The following is a 17,769-nucleotide window of genomic DNA, read 5'->3' as shown; positions in this document are numbered from 1 at the left end:
TCAGCTGTATATCAGATAAAATGAAGTTTCTTATATTGAAGTAGGAATGGGAAATTGAAGCCTACCCTCTTTGGCTTTTGAACACCTCCAACCCAAGATGGCCCCATAGGAAATTCAAGAAAACCCTAAGTCTTTGTCATTTCTGTTGAAGAAGCTAATCTCTGTGATGAGACTGTACCTCAACAAATGTCACATCTCAGGTCAGGATTGGTCCTTGTGGGTATGTATGGGGCAGGTGTGGATTCTGGGCTTACTTGTCATTGACCGGCAAAGGAGCAGTGCAGAACTTTCCAGCAATGGTAGTCCGGTCTTTTTTCCAAACTAGGTTGGAAGAATGAAACTTGAATTTCACTTGGTTTATCTGGCACTGTGCGTTGGTGTGAGCTATGATTCCTCTCCCCTGGAGTTGCTGTCTAGGTCTGCAAGGGAAAGGGAAATTAAGTTATTGAAGCACTTTTGGCCTTTGCTTCCCCTTGGCTCCTATGGGGTTCCGCTGGTAGCATTGGTTAGCTTTCATGCACAAAAGAACTCCTTGAAGGTGGGGACCGCGATCCTTTGTATCACACTAACCAGTCCCTTTGCACATATACTCACAGCTTTGAACATGGCTCAGAAAATAGTTGTTGATTTTTAAAAATATTTTTTAATGTTTATTCATTTTGAGAGAGAGAAAGAGAGAGAGAGCATGAGCTGGGGAGGGGCAGAGAGAGGGAGAGAGAGAATTCCAAGCAGGTTCCACACTGTCTGTGCAGAGCCTAACTCAGGGCTTGAACTCATGAACCATGAGAGCATGACCTGAGCTGAAATCAAGAGCCAGAGGCTTAACCAACTGAGCCCCCAAACGCCCCTAGTTTTTTTTTTCTTTTGAGGAAGATTCTGTACAACTTTAAAAGCTGTTCCTTTTTTTTTTTTTTTTAATTTTAGAAGTGTTTTGAAATACTTCAGAGGAAAAAAATAAGGTTTTTCCCTTTAAGAAGCTGCATGAATGGAGGAGCTTGCAAACTAACAGGGTATGAAGGACGCTATGAGTAAGTGGCCGAAAGACCTGGTTTGGGTAAATTTTCTAATTAGAAGGAAACCTTGGGATTTCACAAAGCTATAGAAAGTAGACTCACACATAAACTCCCCCCAGCCCCGCCTTTTTCAATTTCTATTCTGCAAGAGAGAAAAAAACCAACAAACAAGGAACTGAAGATAACCATGTTCTGATAGTCTTCTTCAAAAGAGTAATGCAAATTGTTTTGGGGAGAAGGAAGAATCTGTAGATACCTATTCCAATCACTCAGGGAGGGTTTAAAAGTGTAGTGGTTGAGGGGCGCCTGGGTGGCTCAGTCAGTTAAGAGTCCGGCTTCAGCTCAGCTCATGATCTCATGCTCCGTGAGTTCGAGTCCCACATCGGGCTCTATGCTAACAGCTCAGAATCTGGAGCCTGCCTTGGATTCTATGTCTCCTTCTCTCTCTGTCCCTTCCCCACTCGTGCTGTGTCTCTATCTCTCAAAAATAAGTAAACATTAAAAAAAAAGTGTAGCGGTTGAGGCTATGCCCAGAGATTCTGCTGCAATTGGCCTGTGGCAGGGTTTGGGGGTCAGTGGTGTTTAATGCTTCCCAGGTGATTCTAATGAGTGGCCACTTATGTGTCATTGTCAGGACTCTTGCCAATGTTGGCTCATTTACCCATGCAACCAAGAGGCAATGAAAACACCTTGTGGAAATAATGTGACCTTGAACTGATGTAGTGAAAATTATTCAGCTATAATCTGCAAGACTAACGTGGGCACCTGAAAATCTGTGTTGGGGTCCTGATTGCCTGCGGGACTTCTCTCTGGCCTGTGTGAGCTGGAGCCCTGGCTGGTGGCAGGGTGTTTGGGAATCCAGAAATGTGCTCCTCTCAGTGGAAACTTGTCTTCCCTGGTAGTGCAATTAACCTCCAATACTGCAGCCTGAGAAATATTTCCAAAGTCCAATCTGATCCGGTCACTCTCCTGCTTCAGATTCCCAGTGGCTCCCCAAACTGCTCTCAGGATAAAAATAAAAATCCCTAACCTGTCCTTCAATGCCTGGCACAGTCTGGCCCTCAGCTGCAACCCCTGCTCCTTCCTTCTCCAATGCCTCACCCCCTGCTCTCCACTCCCTGTGCCATATTCTCACTAACCCCTGGCCTGGGTAACTCCTGTGAATCACTACTCAAATGTCAATTCAAACACTCCTCAAACATCACCTTCTCACACTTGGTCAGGCTCTGTCTCAGTTGTCCTCATGGCACCTGCCACTGTGGACAACTGTACATTTCTGTGCACACGCACTGGTCATTTCCGTGTTTGTGCTTCATGCGTTCCCCTGCCAACCACACTTCTCAGGCTCCCCTGCCAGCAGGTTCCAGTGAGGTCTAACTTGCAGGAGGCACGCACAGTGGGGAGACTGCTTTGGACTGTGATTCCAGAGGGGATATATTTCCTGCCTGCTTCCAGATCCTGCTGGTATTCTACAAACACCTCCGGGCTTTCTTCCTCCAACCCCATAGGCGGAGTGGCCTCTGTTGCTATCTCTGCAGTGCCTCACGCTCCTTTTGGGTTTCCAGCCCTCCCAACACATTTGTAATTAGTTCCCTGGGTTGAAGTCCCTCTACTGGACTCCCAGCTTGGACTCTGGTTTCTGGACTGTACCCTGACCAAGACAGTTACTTCTCTGATTAGACTGGCTCCTGCTGGCTTGGGAGTAACTAACCAATTGCTTTTTTTTTTTTTTAATGTTTATTTATTTATTTTGAGAGAGAGAGCATGCATGCAAGCATGAGCAGGGGAGGGAGAGAGAGAGAGAGAGGGAGATGGAAAGAATCCCAAGCAGGCTCCGCTTTGTCAGCATAGAGCCCAATACAAGGCTCAATCCCATGAACCAGTGAAATCATGACCTGAGCCAAAATCAAGACCCAGAAGCTTAACCAACTGAGCCACCCAGGCACCCCTAACCAATTGCTTTTTATTTATTTTTTTTATTTTTTTTTCAACGTTTATTTATTTTTTTTGGGACAGAGAGAGACAGAGCATGAACGGGGGAGGGGCAGAGAGAGAGGGAGACACAGAATCGGAAACAGGCTCCAGGCTCCGAGCCATCAGCCCAGAGCCTGACGCGGGGCTCGAACTCACGGACCGCAAGATCATGACCTGGCTGAAGTCGGAAGCTTAACCTACTGCGCCACCCAGGCGCCCCACCAATTGCTTTTTAAAGAAACATGCACCACTGCTGCTGAGTTCCTGTCCCCTGCCAGGCCTGAGCCTTCCTATAGGTGAAGTTCTCTGTCTTCCCACCTCAAGTGTGGTCCTGCCAGCCGCTACGCCCAGATGTGACCCTATAAGGGAAGGAAATGCTCAGCCCAGTTCCAGAGATTGGCACCACCTGGCATCAAGCCCTGCTGGCCTCACCTTGTACTCATTTGCTAACTGACCCTCTGCCTGTGATTCAGTTCTACTAACTCACCTAGTACCGCCCCTACTTTCCAAGAGTAGGTGCTTCGCAGTCTCTGGCCAGCCCTCCCTGGGCTAGTGGCTGAGGTCCTCCTACTTGCTGACATCCCTGACGTGGCCTTCCTGGAGTCCTGACTACTGTTTCCTATCAGGGACCCAATTACTTTGTTCTCACCACTTTTTGAGACATCCCATGACTGCTGTCTGCCTGCTTCAGCTGCTGTTGTCTGAATACACTATCCTTGGACACAATACTGATCCTGAACCTGGGACAGTTGCCCACCATGTGTCTGTGGGGTGCATCTGTAGTAGGTGCTGCCCTCACCCCCACCTCCAGCCCAGCGGGCTCGGGTCACCCATCAGTGATCGCACAGGGCCTGTTGTGGGAGATGTGTGCATGTAACGCGGGACACTTACGTACATGGTGATCTCGACCGAGGAAGTAACATTGCTGCTAAGGAAGGTGATGGAGATACAGGTATCCTTCTTTCTTGGCTCCTGCAAGTAAAACTCCACGAGGCTGTGATGCACTGGGAAACCAAAGCAGAGCAGATGCCTGGGCCAGAGGTCAGTGGGTGCAACATACAAAAAGCCCCAGAGAGCAGCAGTGCAGGGATCTGAGATCTACCTCTTAACAGCTGTGTGACTAGCAGCAGATTATCTGTCATCCCAGATCCTTAGCTTCCTCATTGTAAATTGGGGATAATAAAAATGGGTCTGAATGAGAGTTAAATGAGTTAATACAAAAGTCCTTAGTGTCTGTGCCTAGGAAGCATTCAATACATGTTAGTTTTTATTATTACCTATAATGCTAGAATGTCCCACTCCTCCCTGCTTGATGACATTATCTCGGTGGTGTGATTTTAAAAGAACTGAAAAGGATCTTTCTTATACTAAATAATTAACTCCTAAAATAACCCTCCATATGCCCAGTGTCAGGGAGCCCACTTGTGTGTAGGAGATGACTATTTCCCTCTCTGTGGCAGCTGGGTGCCTGTATGGCATCTCCACCCTCCCAGGCAGCATCGATCCTGGGGCTCTCAAACTTGCGTCATTGACATAAACCAGACGAGGAGCCTGGCTCATGGTGATGCCCCTGCTGTCTCTCTGGCAAGAGAAATTAAGAATTACAGCTTCCCTAACCTCCTATCCTTTCCTTATTAAGGGGGAGACCCATCTGGTGGCATTTTGCAGTATCTTTAGTCTTGGGGCATTTCCACAGACTTCTTTGGTGATCGGGACATAGCTAGACAGGCAATTCTTCACTTCTGCCCTACTTGTACTTTTTCATTTGTCATGTTTTAAAGGCAAATATTGGGGGGACATCAAGTGGATTTTGGTAGACTCACCACTAAGCTGGAGGAGTGCTATGATCCATCTGGGCTAATGGAGTTGGTAACAAGACTCACTGACAGGTGCTAAGATGCCAAGAACCCACATGGAAGAAAAGAGAGCACCGTATGCTTCCTCTCCACAGAGGAACACATCTAATGCCATGCCCCTTCTGTCTCTTTCTCAGTTGTTTGCTAGAGGATGCAGACTGTTAAGATAATGGGCAAGAGCTAAATTGTAGTGGGTAACTGAAATCTGGAAAAAAAGCTAAATTACGTAAGCTTTAGGAATTGAATTCTCAGGGCTTACTTTTACATATTATACCACTTCTTCCTTTGCCAGCAGATCTCACCCATTAAGAAAGTTTCCTAAAGTTCTGCTTCTCTCTTTATATTATCTGGAAGTCCCAAGAGGGTCAGGTCTACTAACACTGGATGGGTGGGAATCAGTAGCGGAATCCAATCTCCGGTGCAGGAGTCAGACATGGGAGGCAGCAGACAGAGCCCTGGATGGTTGATCAGGAGATCTGGATCCAAGGCCTGGCCCCACTGCTTACTCGCTGTTTCCTTTCCCTAAGTCACTGAACCTCTCTGTGTCTTGGCTCCTTCATCTACAACCCTCGATATCACCTCACAGAACATTGGCAAGGATTAAATGAGGTAATGGAGAGAAAGCACTTTGTATGAAACACTGTTCTATAAAGGGAAAAGTAATACTGTTAGAAAAACTATTTGGAGAAGGTTCTCTGCCCTGCTGGTGCATGTCTGGCAGGGGTCAGGGGCAACCACTGTCCTATTGAACTCCGCTGAGACCCAGGCAGGCCGAGCGGGGCAATGGGCACCCAGTGCGTGGGGCCTGGGAGTGGGTGACAGCGGGAGCTGCAGGCCGTTGGTACTACCCAGACTACCAAGTGGATGGCCTATCCCTCCAGGTAGAGGAGAGTCCCAGCTTCAGAGCTCAGAACAAAAAGCTCAGAATTGCAAGGCGCAGAGCATGCAGAAAAGCAGGTACTCGGTCTGGCTTATTTCTTTCTGTAGCTCTGTGAGGTTTTTGAACAGACAGGGCCATGCTTCTGGGGCATGGAGAGGGAGTCTCACAACAAATACGAAACAGAAAAATTATAGCTATGTGAGTCTGCCTCAGCAGGGACTTTGAAATGCCTCTAGCCTCAAGTGTGCCCCAGGCTCCCTGCCATGTGTGTCCCTGGCTGCGCAGACAGGAAGGAGCCAGTTCAGGTTGCTGTGAAGCTGTCCCAGAACTGGAAGTAAAACTGGACATCTGGTCCTGGCATCGCTGCCTCCACCACTGGACAAAGCATCCTCCCCCAGGCTGACCTCTGGAGGGGGCGGTGAGGACAGAAGAGGATCCAAGAAATACGGTTGTAAAGAGCAGATTCTCAGAAGCAGAGGCAAAGAAGCCAGTGTGGAGGCAGGTGGTGACATGGAAAGAATATAGATTTTGGAGTCAGAAGACCTGAGTTGAATTCTGCCTTTTCCACACCACTGTGTAGCCTTGGGCACAAGGCTTAATCTCTCAGAACCTCCCCGTCCTCACAGCTAACTAGAGTGGGGTTGTCAAATGAGCAGATATATGTGAGAAGCCCACAGTCGACTCTTATAATCCACTTGTTCCTAAGAGGTAGCCATGAATTCTCTCTAGAATGATAAACACCCGCATCTAGTCTCCCCCAGTTCTCTGAATGATAAAAGGAAGGGAATTATTACTTATCAAGCTCCAGTCACTGTGCTAGCAACTTCCTGTATACTATTTTATTTTACCCTCACAATTGATTCTTTAAAGTAGATACTGTTGTTGTTCCCATTTTCTACATAAGGATGGGGAGTTCAGCCAGGTTAAGTAACTTGCTTCTGATGACACATCTGGTAGGTGGAGAAGCTGACATTCAAATCCAAGTCTGCATGACCACAATCTGAACTTTGGGCTCCATATCACATGGCAACAGGAGTTCTGGTCCAAGGAAGGAATGGCCATAAAGAAAGATCCCTCCACCAACCAGACACAAGCTGATCAGAATATCAGAGTTAATTTGGATGTACAATTTATCATCCTAACCAGCATACTTTTATCCTATACACACAATAAACCAGACAAGATCCTATGATAACAAGCACTAAGGAAGTATAATCACTCTACTTAAGACGCAAACAGCATAGGAGAAAATGATGCTTCAACCTGTAATATTTCATAGAATCTAAGACACATTTTTCTCTCACATTTAACATCTTTTACTGGTATCTTAGCTTCAGTGAAGCATAGTGGTTAGAAGCAACAGTAAATAGTTGGAGTATGTGTATGTAGGGGAAGTAGAGTAGAGAGCAAGGTTCAACATTCCTTAGAGACCCTGACCTAACAGGGATGCCAGGGTAGGAGACACATAAGATGGGCATCGAGGAGGGGGTGAAAAAAAGTATGTGGGAAGGATGAAGCCAGAGGGTGCTCCCAAAAACCACATTATAGAGAACCCAACCCACACTGAAGCGAGGTGGGGAGGAACTAGGATAAGTATATAGATAGCAAGATACCTGATAATCTGTAGTAGAGCATGGGTTGGACTAACTCTGAAAGTTTAGGATCTAAGACCAGTAGCTGCTGCCCCTCACCCCTCCTATGACATCTTTGCCCCTGTCTTTCACCTTACGCCTGAGCTCCCATGCCATGCTAGACACAGCCCACGCCAGAGCCCTGGACTCTGCAGAACAGCACAGTAGCATACCTGAGCTACACACAAACCCCCCACTCACCACAGTACGGAGCCATGGAAGTGGTCTGGAGGTACACTTTCACTTCCTTGGGAAGCGGCTGTATCTTAACACCACTTTGTTCCATCAGCCCTGGAAATACAGAGGCAAAGACAAAAAACAAGACCCCTGAGGGGGCCATTTCAGTGTCCCATGGCACGCAACCACATATTGATTAATTCGCACACCCATTCATTCTACAAACAACTACACTGTATGCTCATTATATGTCATGCCCAGGGTCCCAGGATACATACAGTTCAGTCCAGTCAAAGATAAACATGCAAATACACAGGAAGCACATTTTTTTAAGATCATCTGGCCCATTCTCAGGAGGTATGTATCAGAAATTTGAAATTAGATATCCAATTTGTAAAATAATCTATTAGACAGTTGTTTTAACGGCATTTATATCCTTCACAGACAAAGCACGGAAAGCGTTTGACCTGAAGAATAGTGGTTGACAAGTTAAGGAAGGGCATAACAAGCAGGGAGTACAGTTTGGACAAAGGCATACAGGGTGAGGAAACATGAAACATGAACATCCCTGGGGTGTTCAGTGCCAGGGAAAGTGTAGTGAGAGCTGAGGCTGGGGAAAGTGTGAGGTGGCTGGTCCGTCACATTTGGGGGAAATTGTGGCATATGCACAATGAGTAGGAAGTAATGTTGATTTGCTTTATTGTGGGAAGCTACATCTACTTTAACATTTTGTCAAGCTGCGGTTCTGAGTAGCAGCTAGGGGTGGGAAGTGGGAGAATGAGGGCGAGAAAGGAACCATTTATACTCCCCCAGAGTTCTTCCTGAAACGCTTCATCTTGGAGAACCCTAGGATGTTCTCAGCAATGACCTGCACAGGGTGAATTGAGGTCAGATCCCTCAGCCTTTCCCCAGCCCCTCTCCCCAGACTAGCCTGGGTCATCCAGCAATGTGCCCAAGCCAGCCAGCAATTAGGCAGCCCTCCAGCTGGCACATGGTCACCACAGCCTCAAACCCCTAAAGGGGGCCATATGTGCCACTCATGGGGATTCCCCACAACACCTTGATTTAGAATCTATCAGGAGTTGGAGAAAGGCTGGCCTAGCTAGAAAGACCTATGGCAAGCATCTGGTCTGGGAGTGGGGGCAGCAGTTCTGAATTCTATCAATGTTTATAAAGTGTCCTTTGCCTGGACTTGCAGACAAGGGGCTGTGTGTGAAGGGTGTGTGCAGAGCAAGTAGAGTATCAGGCAACAGCATGGATGGCAAGAGGTGGGATGTGGAAGGCCAAATGCCATCCTCCAGGTGGGGACAGGCTGAACATTTCATTGGTGAATTTCCTTACTGTAGTTGGATAGACTTATTGACCACAGAAGAACAGGACTTAAAGAGGTGACAACTAGCAAGACTTGAACTTTCCCCAAATTGTCAAAGGAAGTCAAAGGGGTGGCATTTACCAATCCTTGGGCAGGAAAGCAGAAAGGGGTTAAAACAATCCAGACATTTTCCAGCAAGAAAGGCCTTGTAGTTGGCACAGGGAAAGGCCATCAATGGACAGGAATTCTCCAGGGCACTGATGTAGAGGTACACGGCCCTCATGTGATCACAGATCAGGTAACTGTAACCTTAACAGGGTAAAAAACACAACCAAGGTTTTAGTTTAAGACAAATGAAAATCCCTCCATGCTACTTATTATAACTCTATTGAATTTTATATTCCAGCAGACTACAAATACATGGGATGTCTCTTGAGCCACATTTTTTAATGTTAATGGGCATGGCTACTGCTTTCTTCCTTTTCCTTTTTTTTTTTTTATTTATTTAAAAAAAAAAATTTTTTTTTCAACGTTTTTGTTTATTTTTGGGACAGAGAGAGACAGAGCATGAACGGGGGAGGGGCAGAGAGAGAGGGAGACACAGAATCGGAAGCAGGCTCCAGGCTCCGAGCCATCAGCCCAGAGCCCCACGCGGGGCTCGAACTCACAGACCGAACTCACAGACCTCGAGATCGTGACCTGGCTGAAGTCGGATGCTTAACCGACTGCGCCACCCAGGCGCCCCTTCCTTTTCCTTTTCCAGAGATACCTAAGCTTAATCTATCAAAAAAAAATTGTTTAATTTGAGACCCATTCTTCCATGATCATCAAACTCTCTTTCAGAAAATGGGAGCTTTCAGACAATTGGTGATCTTTACCCACTTCTCACAATGAATATCTGTCTACACATTTTACTTTCTTCATCAACACCCAACAAAATTTTTTATAACCTCATGATACTCATCCCAGCAATGAGACAATCAAGGGAGTCAGCTCTAGCGTTCTGAGGTCTTCAGAGTCCCCCTTCACCTTGGGACCCCCACTCTGGGACCAGTAACCACATCTGAGCTGTGTGTCAACTCTCTTTTTCGCATGGCTGGCACACTCTCTATGGGCAAGCTCCTTCCAGCTGCAACAGGGAGGTGGGGGATACAAACTAAACCCTTTTCAAACTGTTTTATGAAGAAAAATAAAAAGTGGCCGCTGAAATGTCACAGAAATATTCAAAAGCCATTAAAACCAAACTATCCCATCTGGTAAAAAAAAAAAAAAAAAAAAGTTGGAAAATCTACAAATTGTGAAAGGAAACATGTTTTTGGATAATCAATGAATTTAGTAAATTAGATTAGGGATTATTCAATAAAATTGTCAAAAGAATCCTTAAAGTGTCAAAAATTTGGTAAGGCAAGAAAAGACTAAAAACATAGTAATCAGAGATCAGGATAAAATTCCTGTAAGAAATGCTGATAGGTTGGCTATGTTCATAAGAAGAATGTGAGAAGATTAAACAACCCTTGGTCCTTAGCTTTTGACAAATTTAATATTATTTAAAATAATGCTAAGAAGAATGAATTCAAAAAGAACATTCTAGGGGCGCTCGGGTGGCTCAGTCGGTTAAACGTCTGACTTTGGCTCAGGTCATGATCTCACAGTTTGTGAGTTCGAGCCCCACGTCGGGCTCTGTGCTGACAGCTCAGAGCCTGGAGCCAGCTTTGGATTCTGTGTCTCCTTCTCTCTCTGCCCCTCCCCAAATTGTGCTCTATGTCTCTCAAAAGATAAATAAATGTAAAAAAAAAATTAAAAAAAAAAGAACATTCTAGAAGAATACATTGACCCTTGAACTTAATTATTAATAGCCTATTGTTGACCAGAACAATAACATGAACTAATAACATGAACAGTTGATTAACACATATTTGGTGTAAGTGTAATACTGTATTCTTACAGTAAAGTAAGCTAGAGAAAAGAAAATTGTTGAAAAAAATCACAAGGAAGAGAAAATACATTTACAGTACTGTACTGTATCAAAAAATCCATGTATAAGTGGACTTGTACAGTTCAAATTCACATTGTGCAAGCATCAATTGTGTATTTAGAAAAGAAACTGTACATTTTTTTATTAAGTTCATTTATTTTGAGAGGAAGAGAGGGCAAGGGAGGACAGAGAGAGGGAGAGAGAGAGAATCCCAAGCAGGCTCTGCACTGCCAACGCAGAGCCCGACACAGGGCCTGAACTCACAAACTGTGAGATCATGACCCAAATCGAAAACAAGAGTCAGATGCTTAACTAACTGAGCCACCTGGGCACCCAAGAAATGTATATTATTGAATGCACTCAAGATTATCTTAAAAACAATTTTGGGGAACTGTCAAATTTAGTAAGTCATCAGTGAATTGAACCTTCAGCTAGCCAGCTTTGGGCGTGTGCTAGCACAGTGACTGGAGCTTGATAAGTAATAATTCCCTTCCTTTTATCATTCAGAGAACTGGGGGAGACTAGATGCGGGTGTTTATCATTCTAGAGAGAATTCATGGCTACCTCTTAGGAACAAGTGGATTATAAGAGTGTGCTAGCTCTGCAGAGGATGCAGCTAGGGTGGACCTGCCACAAATCAGGGCCCAGGAAAAATAGGGTTTATTGGCTTGAGTGATGATATATCACTGCAGGGCTTAAAAAGTGGGTAGGCCAGGAGAAGTATGGTGTACGCTTTTAATTTCAGGCACTCCTCCCCCAGAATTCCTGGGCTCCAAAGACATCCATTCAATAAGTGCTGGGAAAGGCATTATGGGGCATAACAAAGGACATGAGAAGGAAGACCCCCCTGTGTTCCACACTGGCTGACTCAACATAAAGGCTACTGGTGAATTCCAGCCTCTGGGGCAGCCAAACCCCAACTCTCTCTGGCTTTCTGACCTGCATGAATGAAGGTGGGACAGCCAGGTTGGTCTTGGCCTCCATTGACGAAGTAGTCCACGTGTCCAACAGGAATCCGAATACCCGCATCTGGAAGGAGGAAGAATCTCATTACTTCTGATTGCAGGGGCTTATTTTCCAGGCCCCACAGCAGGGTCCACTGGCAGCAGAGCCTGAGCTCTGCCTTTGGGAGCGCATCCACTCTGTGTGCTCCTTGGGTGCCCACCTCACTCCTAAGTGCTGTGAAACTGAAGAACCTGCCATCAGTTTTCTAAAGGTGTTTTTATACACTGGAAGGAAGCAAAGAAGAATAAAGCCATAAGATACTCATGTTTGTCTAATAAATTCGAGAAAAATATCCCTTAACATAAGTTTTTATAAATTTTTTTAATGTTTATTTATTTTTGAGACAGAGAGAGACAGAACGTGAACGGGGGAGGGTCAGAGAGAGAGGGAGACACAGAATCTGAAACAGGCTCCAGGCTCCGAGCTGTCAGCACAGAGCCCGACGCGGGGCTCGAACTCACGGACCGCGAGATCATGACCTGAGCCAAAGTCAGACGCTCAACTGACTGAGCCACCCAGGTGCCCCTCCCTTCACATAAGTTTTTATAAATCACTAAATATTACAAGCTTGGTGAATTTCCTTGTCAAACACGGTTTACTTTGTTTTGAGCAAGAGTTCACATATATATGTGTGGGGCCACATTTCCACAGTCTCCCTCATATTTTTGTGCTTCTCTGACTGAGCAGAAATAAGATCTGGCTAATTTGAAACACTTTAGCCCTCATCTCATCATTGTGACCACAGCTGACTCCTCAGATGGGGTCAGTGCCAGCTGCCAAAGACCCCGGTTTTCCCCTTCAAAACATCTTTCCCCTTCCCACATCTATCACTACTGTAAGTGATCGGTTGGTTGTTATTCGTTTACTGGCATCTATCCAGGGGTTAAGCAATGACCTGGAAGTTATCCTTGCTTCCTTTCTTTCTGTCACTCCCTACACTTAGCCCATCACTTGTCTAGTCAACTCTACCTCCAAAATACCTCTCAAATCTTTCTTTTTTCAGTTTTTTAAAAGACTTTTTTATGTTTATTTATTTTTGAGAGAGACAAAGAGTGAGAGAGAGTGAGGGGCAGAGAGAGAGGGGGACAGAAGATCCAAAGGGGGCTCTGGGATGACAGCAGAGAGCCCAATGTGGGGCTTGAACTCACAAACTGTGAAATCATGACGTGGGCCGAGATCGGATGCTTAACCGATTAAGCCACCCAGGTGCCCCTTGAGTCTTTATATTTCTCTCTGTCTCTACTGCCCTCACCTCTGCACAAGCCACCACCATCTCTTGGCCTCTACTGTAAACACCTTCTAATGAGCCTCCAGGCTCCCCTTAGTGTCCCCTGCAACTTATTCTGTGCACAGCATCCACAATAATCTTTACAGGAAATCCTAATCGCCTCCCTGTTCTCACTGCTTGTAGAATAAAATGTAAACTCCTCACCATGGCCAGCCTGGTCCTCCTTCCTCTTCTCTAGCCTTACTCCCTGCCCTCTAATCACATGGTTTTCTTTCCTGTCCCCCACCCATGTCCAGGCTTTCGTTTGGCTGTTCTCTCCAACTTGAATGTTCTCCCAGGTTTTTCCCAGGACTTGCTCGTTCTCATCTGCAAATCTCACCTCCTGGGACAGACTTTCCTCAATAATCCTTCCTGAAGTAATCCGCCTCCCCACCCCACAAGTCACCCTCTGCTCCACATCCTCCATTACCATACTCATAGTGTGTAATAATGTCTGTTTACTTGCCTGGAAGCTCTACAACTTATAGCAGGGACTTGGCCTTTTTTCTGCTATATCCCTAATACCAGCACCGTACCTGTCACATGTGAGTACCTAATGTTTATTGAAGGAAGTAATGAATGAATGCCCTCTCAATTAGTCTGTATTTCCATGTGGGCAGGGACCTTCTTCAATGCCTTGTGTGTTGCATTCTTGGTTCTAACTACATAATTCAGTGAAAATCGGTTAAACAAATGGAATGATTTTTTTTCCTCTGGTCACATTAGGAAGAGGCTCCAACTTTGAAGGAGACTGAGAGGCTGCCCTCTGATAAATAGGGACCTAACAAGTCACCTATTTAGCAAACTTAGAAACAGAAGTAGTTGACCTTGATAATTAATATGGTTAACCCAACAGCTAGGCAGAAGCCTGTGGTCTTTGCTTTCCTAACTGTGAGATGACAAAGGTGGGAAAGAGGGTTGAATTACATGACTGCATGGGTTTCTTCCAGAATTATGAGTCTGTGAGTGTTGGGTGCTAAGAAGAAGGCTTCTGAACAAAGGGAATGAGACATGGACACCTCTCACTTGAATAGCAGACTCTTCTGGTGAGGGATAGGCATGAATTGATCTCATACCCACCATCCTGAGCACAGGATCTGGCTAACTCCTGGGCATTTCATATCAAAGTAGAAATGAGGAGGAATGCCCATCCCCTTTTCCAGCTAGTCAGAATAGCTTAATTTGGTCACAATGGATTCAGAGTTGGGGGGGGGGAGAATTTCTCATTTTTCACTGGACTGAAGGGCTGGCTCCTCCCTGGGGAGGAGGAAGTCCTGACAGGCCTGAGTATCTGCCCCAGAAGTGGAATGTCCCAATCCCATGGGGCCAGGCACATTCACCCTGAAAAAAAGTAGTATGACTTTCCCCTATGCTAGCCAGGCAGCAGTGTCCTCCTCCACCCAGCCTTGTCACAAGATTTAGTGTTAACCAGAGATCAAGATGATGCTGGTAAACTCCTCACTGCAACAGAAGCTCAGAAGGGAGGGAATCTGCCCAGAGCTACACAGGTAGATGCCAGCCTCCTAGCCCCTGCCATGCTCATCCCCCCCCCCCTCCCGCCATCCCAGGAGGGTCATCCCCACTCACTGTCAGTGTCTGTGTGGATGGCCTCCACAAAGAGGGCATCTCCAGGGTCCAGACGCTCCTCCAGGCTGGCTCTGGTGTACTCTGGTCCAGCGGGGTCCAGGCCTGCTGGGACAGACTGATGTCAGGGGCCCCTTTCATCTCAGCTTCCAGAACCCTCATGGACCCATCACACACCTCTCCAGGCAGTCCTTCCTGGTCAGATCCTAGAGTCCCCCAGCAAGGATCCAAGGGCAAGAGGACCAGCTCAGGGCCATTGTACCCAGGAAAACGCATGCTGTGTCTCTAACTCTCAATGACGCAGCTTCTCTGGCTCTGAAGTGAGCCAGTTGGTAAGGGCTAATGTGAGTAATATTAATCCTCATGTACTCATAACAACAGCTATAATTTTTTGAGCAGTTACTATGTTCAAGGCCTTGTGCTAGTCTTCACAAGTAAAAATTACTGTCCCCAGGTGTTCGTTTGGGTCTGTTTTCCTCTTCCTCCCCCAAAGCAAACCCTGAGACAAGGATTTAAAGCATAAGTAGCTTTTTGGGAGTAGATCACAGAAAGCATAATGAAGGAGTGGAAAAAATGAATCAGAGCACGGGGGAAAAAAAAGTATTGAATGGATTATCACTTTGGGCAACTTGGTCTCATTCCACTGGGACCCTTCTGAGAGGCTCTGTAGAACATGACTCATGACTGTGGGACAAGTTGTCCCACAGAAGAGCCAGAAAGCAGAGTATTTACCACATAACTCTGGTCTTTTATTGATTGAGGGTAGCTTCTAAAGCATAAAATCCCTAGTGTTTTGCAAGTATTTAGCATAATTGACTAAAGGTGATTTCCACAGTGGGCCAAGGAGATATGACCTATTATAACTCATTTCGCAGAAGTAGTAACTGAGGCTCAGAAAGAAATACATGGCCTCTTATACTGACATTAGAGATCACACAATAACAACACAGTACTGTTTTATGTAAATGGCCACAATAAGTAAAGTTTAGTGGAAATAAATGACTTGGTCATAAGAACAAAGATCCTTCTGCTTGCCTCAATAGAGGGATTTCAAGGGCATTCTCTCTTTATCTCCAAACTTGGGGTGATGGACAGAGAATAATGTTACCTGTGATCCGTCCTAACTGGCCTTCGTAGAAATATCCCACCACGCCCCCAACGTGGGCTCCCAGGCTAACACCAATGATGTGGATTGAGGACTTCGACACACCCAATACCTAGAATGGGACATTTACAAGTGAGTTGCATTTGGGCCATGGCAACCTGGGCCTCACAGCGTCACACTTTTCCTTGAAGCTTCAGAATCCGAGGACCCCGGGCATGACGTACCCACCACACACACTTTGGGGGAAAAAGGCAGAATTTTCATTCCATTCATCACTCAACTTCTTCCTAGAAACCCCACCTTGATGATTGCCTCACTTTCTTTTTGGTGCTCAACGTGTGTGAGTAATGCCCATGGCCACTCCCTCTCGAGTGACTCCCTATCTAACATGCAGTGGCACATTTTACAGAGGAGGAGCGGGAGGCTCAGAGAGGGCCAACTACTTGCCCAGAGTCAGCACTGTAAGTGGTAAAGTTGAGATTAGAATCGAAGACCCACAAGCCACTAGGTAGCTCTGCTTCGCCCTAAAGCTCCTCCTCATATGTTGATTCTTTCTGTTTCCTCTCCCCTAATAAGCAGGCAAAACTCCCCCAAAGCTCTTGTGTACCTACCAGTAGTTTCTTGAGGAAACGGGAGATCTCTAGGCCCAGCTTAACCACATTCTGCACGGCTGAGAAGTAGATACCTGTAGAGCCATAAACCCAGTCCACAGCAATCACATTAGCATTTGCTGCTTGAAGAAGGGCACCGATGAATTTATCAATCCAAGAAGGCTTTGTACCTAAAGCCCTAGACATGGGGCCAAAAAAGGATGGGAAAATTATCTGCCAAGCCAATATCCATTGTCATGGGAATTACAGTGACATTCTCTATTAACAGAATAAACCCGGGGGCGGGGCGGGGGGGGGGAACGATCAAAATGAATCAGGGGGATATATGGGCAATAAACCCTCTACCACTTTGAGCATAGGGAGGACATAATCCTATAGTCACCAGGGCTTCTGCCTGCATATATGGAGCCTTTGTGTAAATTATAAAAGAGTGCCTTTTGTTTTAGGTAGATGCAGCCTCATGCCTGGGCTCAGAACTCAGGTTGAATTCCAGCCCCACCAGCCCTCAGTCAGGTACCTTTGGGCAATGGATACCACACAAACCATATGTACTGACATTGCTTGTGTTATTTATAGAAAAAAAGAAGATAGCTTTGTACATTAGGGTTAAGATTTGCAATCTTAATTCTCATTCTATAATATATGCAATTCCCTTGGGATGCCTGGGTGGCTCAGTTGGTTAAGCGTCTGACCTCAGCTCAGGTCATGACCTCATAGTTCATGAGTTCAAGCCCGGTGTCAGGCTCTGTGCTGACAGCTCAGAGCCTGGAGCCTGCTTCAGATTCTGTGTCTCCCTCTCTCTCTGCCTCTCCCCTGCTCACACTCTGTCTCTCTCCCTCTTTCAAAAATAAACATTAAAAATATATTTTAAAAATATGCACTTCCCTTGAAGAATGTTTTTATGTACTTGTTCTTTTGATCATACTTTCATTAATTCATTGGGTCAGTATTCCAGGTGCTTTGTGAGAAATAAAGAAAAATAAGATACAGTCTCTATTCTTCTGGAACTCATAGTATAAAAGCGCTTTTCTAGGAAAAGGAGAATGATAGAAAAAATTTCATAGAACTTTACCAAGAGTTTGGGATCTGGAGAAGTTTTCTCAGTGGCCCACAGTGAAGGAATGGTAAGAGCATACTCACGTAGGCAGAGGAGCACAAATTGGGTGTGTGCCATAGGAAGTGGATTTCGGGGGATCTAGGAGCAGACAGAGTGACAGCTGCTGAGCTCTCCAGCTCTGTTAGCTATCTCTTGGTTGGGGATACACACACAGCCTTAGATAGTGGCTAAATAGAAGATTTTCTGGAGAAGAGACTTTGGCATAAGAGTAAGGAAGTATATACCTAAGGAGGTATAGAGCCGGGTGCTCAGGGTCCAGGGA

The 17,769-nt window shown here is 45.8% G+C and overlaps 1 protein-coding gene across 9 annotated transcripts in view; it reads right to left on the bottom strand.

Moving 5' to 3' along the window:
* The window catches only part of LOC101101581 (protein ADP-ribosylarginine hydrolase), a 41,961-nt gene that overhangs the window by 4,582 nt on the left and 19,610 nt on the right, over positions 1-17,769 (bottom strand). For 8 of the 9 annotated variants that reach the window (XM_023260200.2, XM_019839796.3, XM_019839795.3 and 5 more), the window contains 8 exons: positions 16,391-16,568; positions 15,783-15,891; positions 14,678-14,779; positions 11,758-11,847; positions 8,985-9,152; positions 7,556-7,645; positions 3,883-3,991; positions 255-419 (listed from right to left, as the gene is read on the bottom strand). In XM_023260200.2, coding sequence (XP_023115968.1) covers positions 255-419; positions 3,883-3,991; positions 7,556-7,645; positions 8,985-9,152; positions 11,758-11,847; positions 14,678-14,779; positions 15,783-15,891; positions 16,391-16,568 — 1,011 coding nt within the window. Of the gene's footprint in view, positions 1-254; positions 420-3,878; positions 3,992-7,555; positions 7,646-8,984; positions 9,153-11,757; positions 11,848-14,677; positions 14,780-15,782; positions 15,892-16,390; positions 16,569-17,769 lie in introns of those variants that run through there. The other variant, XM_019839798.3, reaches the window with a different exon arrangement.

This window comes from Felis catus, chromosome C2 (assembly GCF_018350175.1).
Source record: "Felis catus isolate Fca126 chromosome C2, F.catus_Fca126_mat1.0, whole genome shotgun sequence".
NCBI lineage: Eukaryota > Metazoa > Chordata > Mammalia > Carnivora > Felidae > Felis > Felis catus.
Note: the sequence above shows the minus strand (reverse complement) of the source record. Positions and strands in the feature narration are given on the sequence as shown.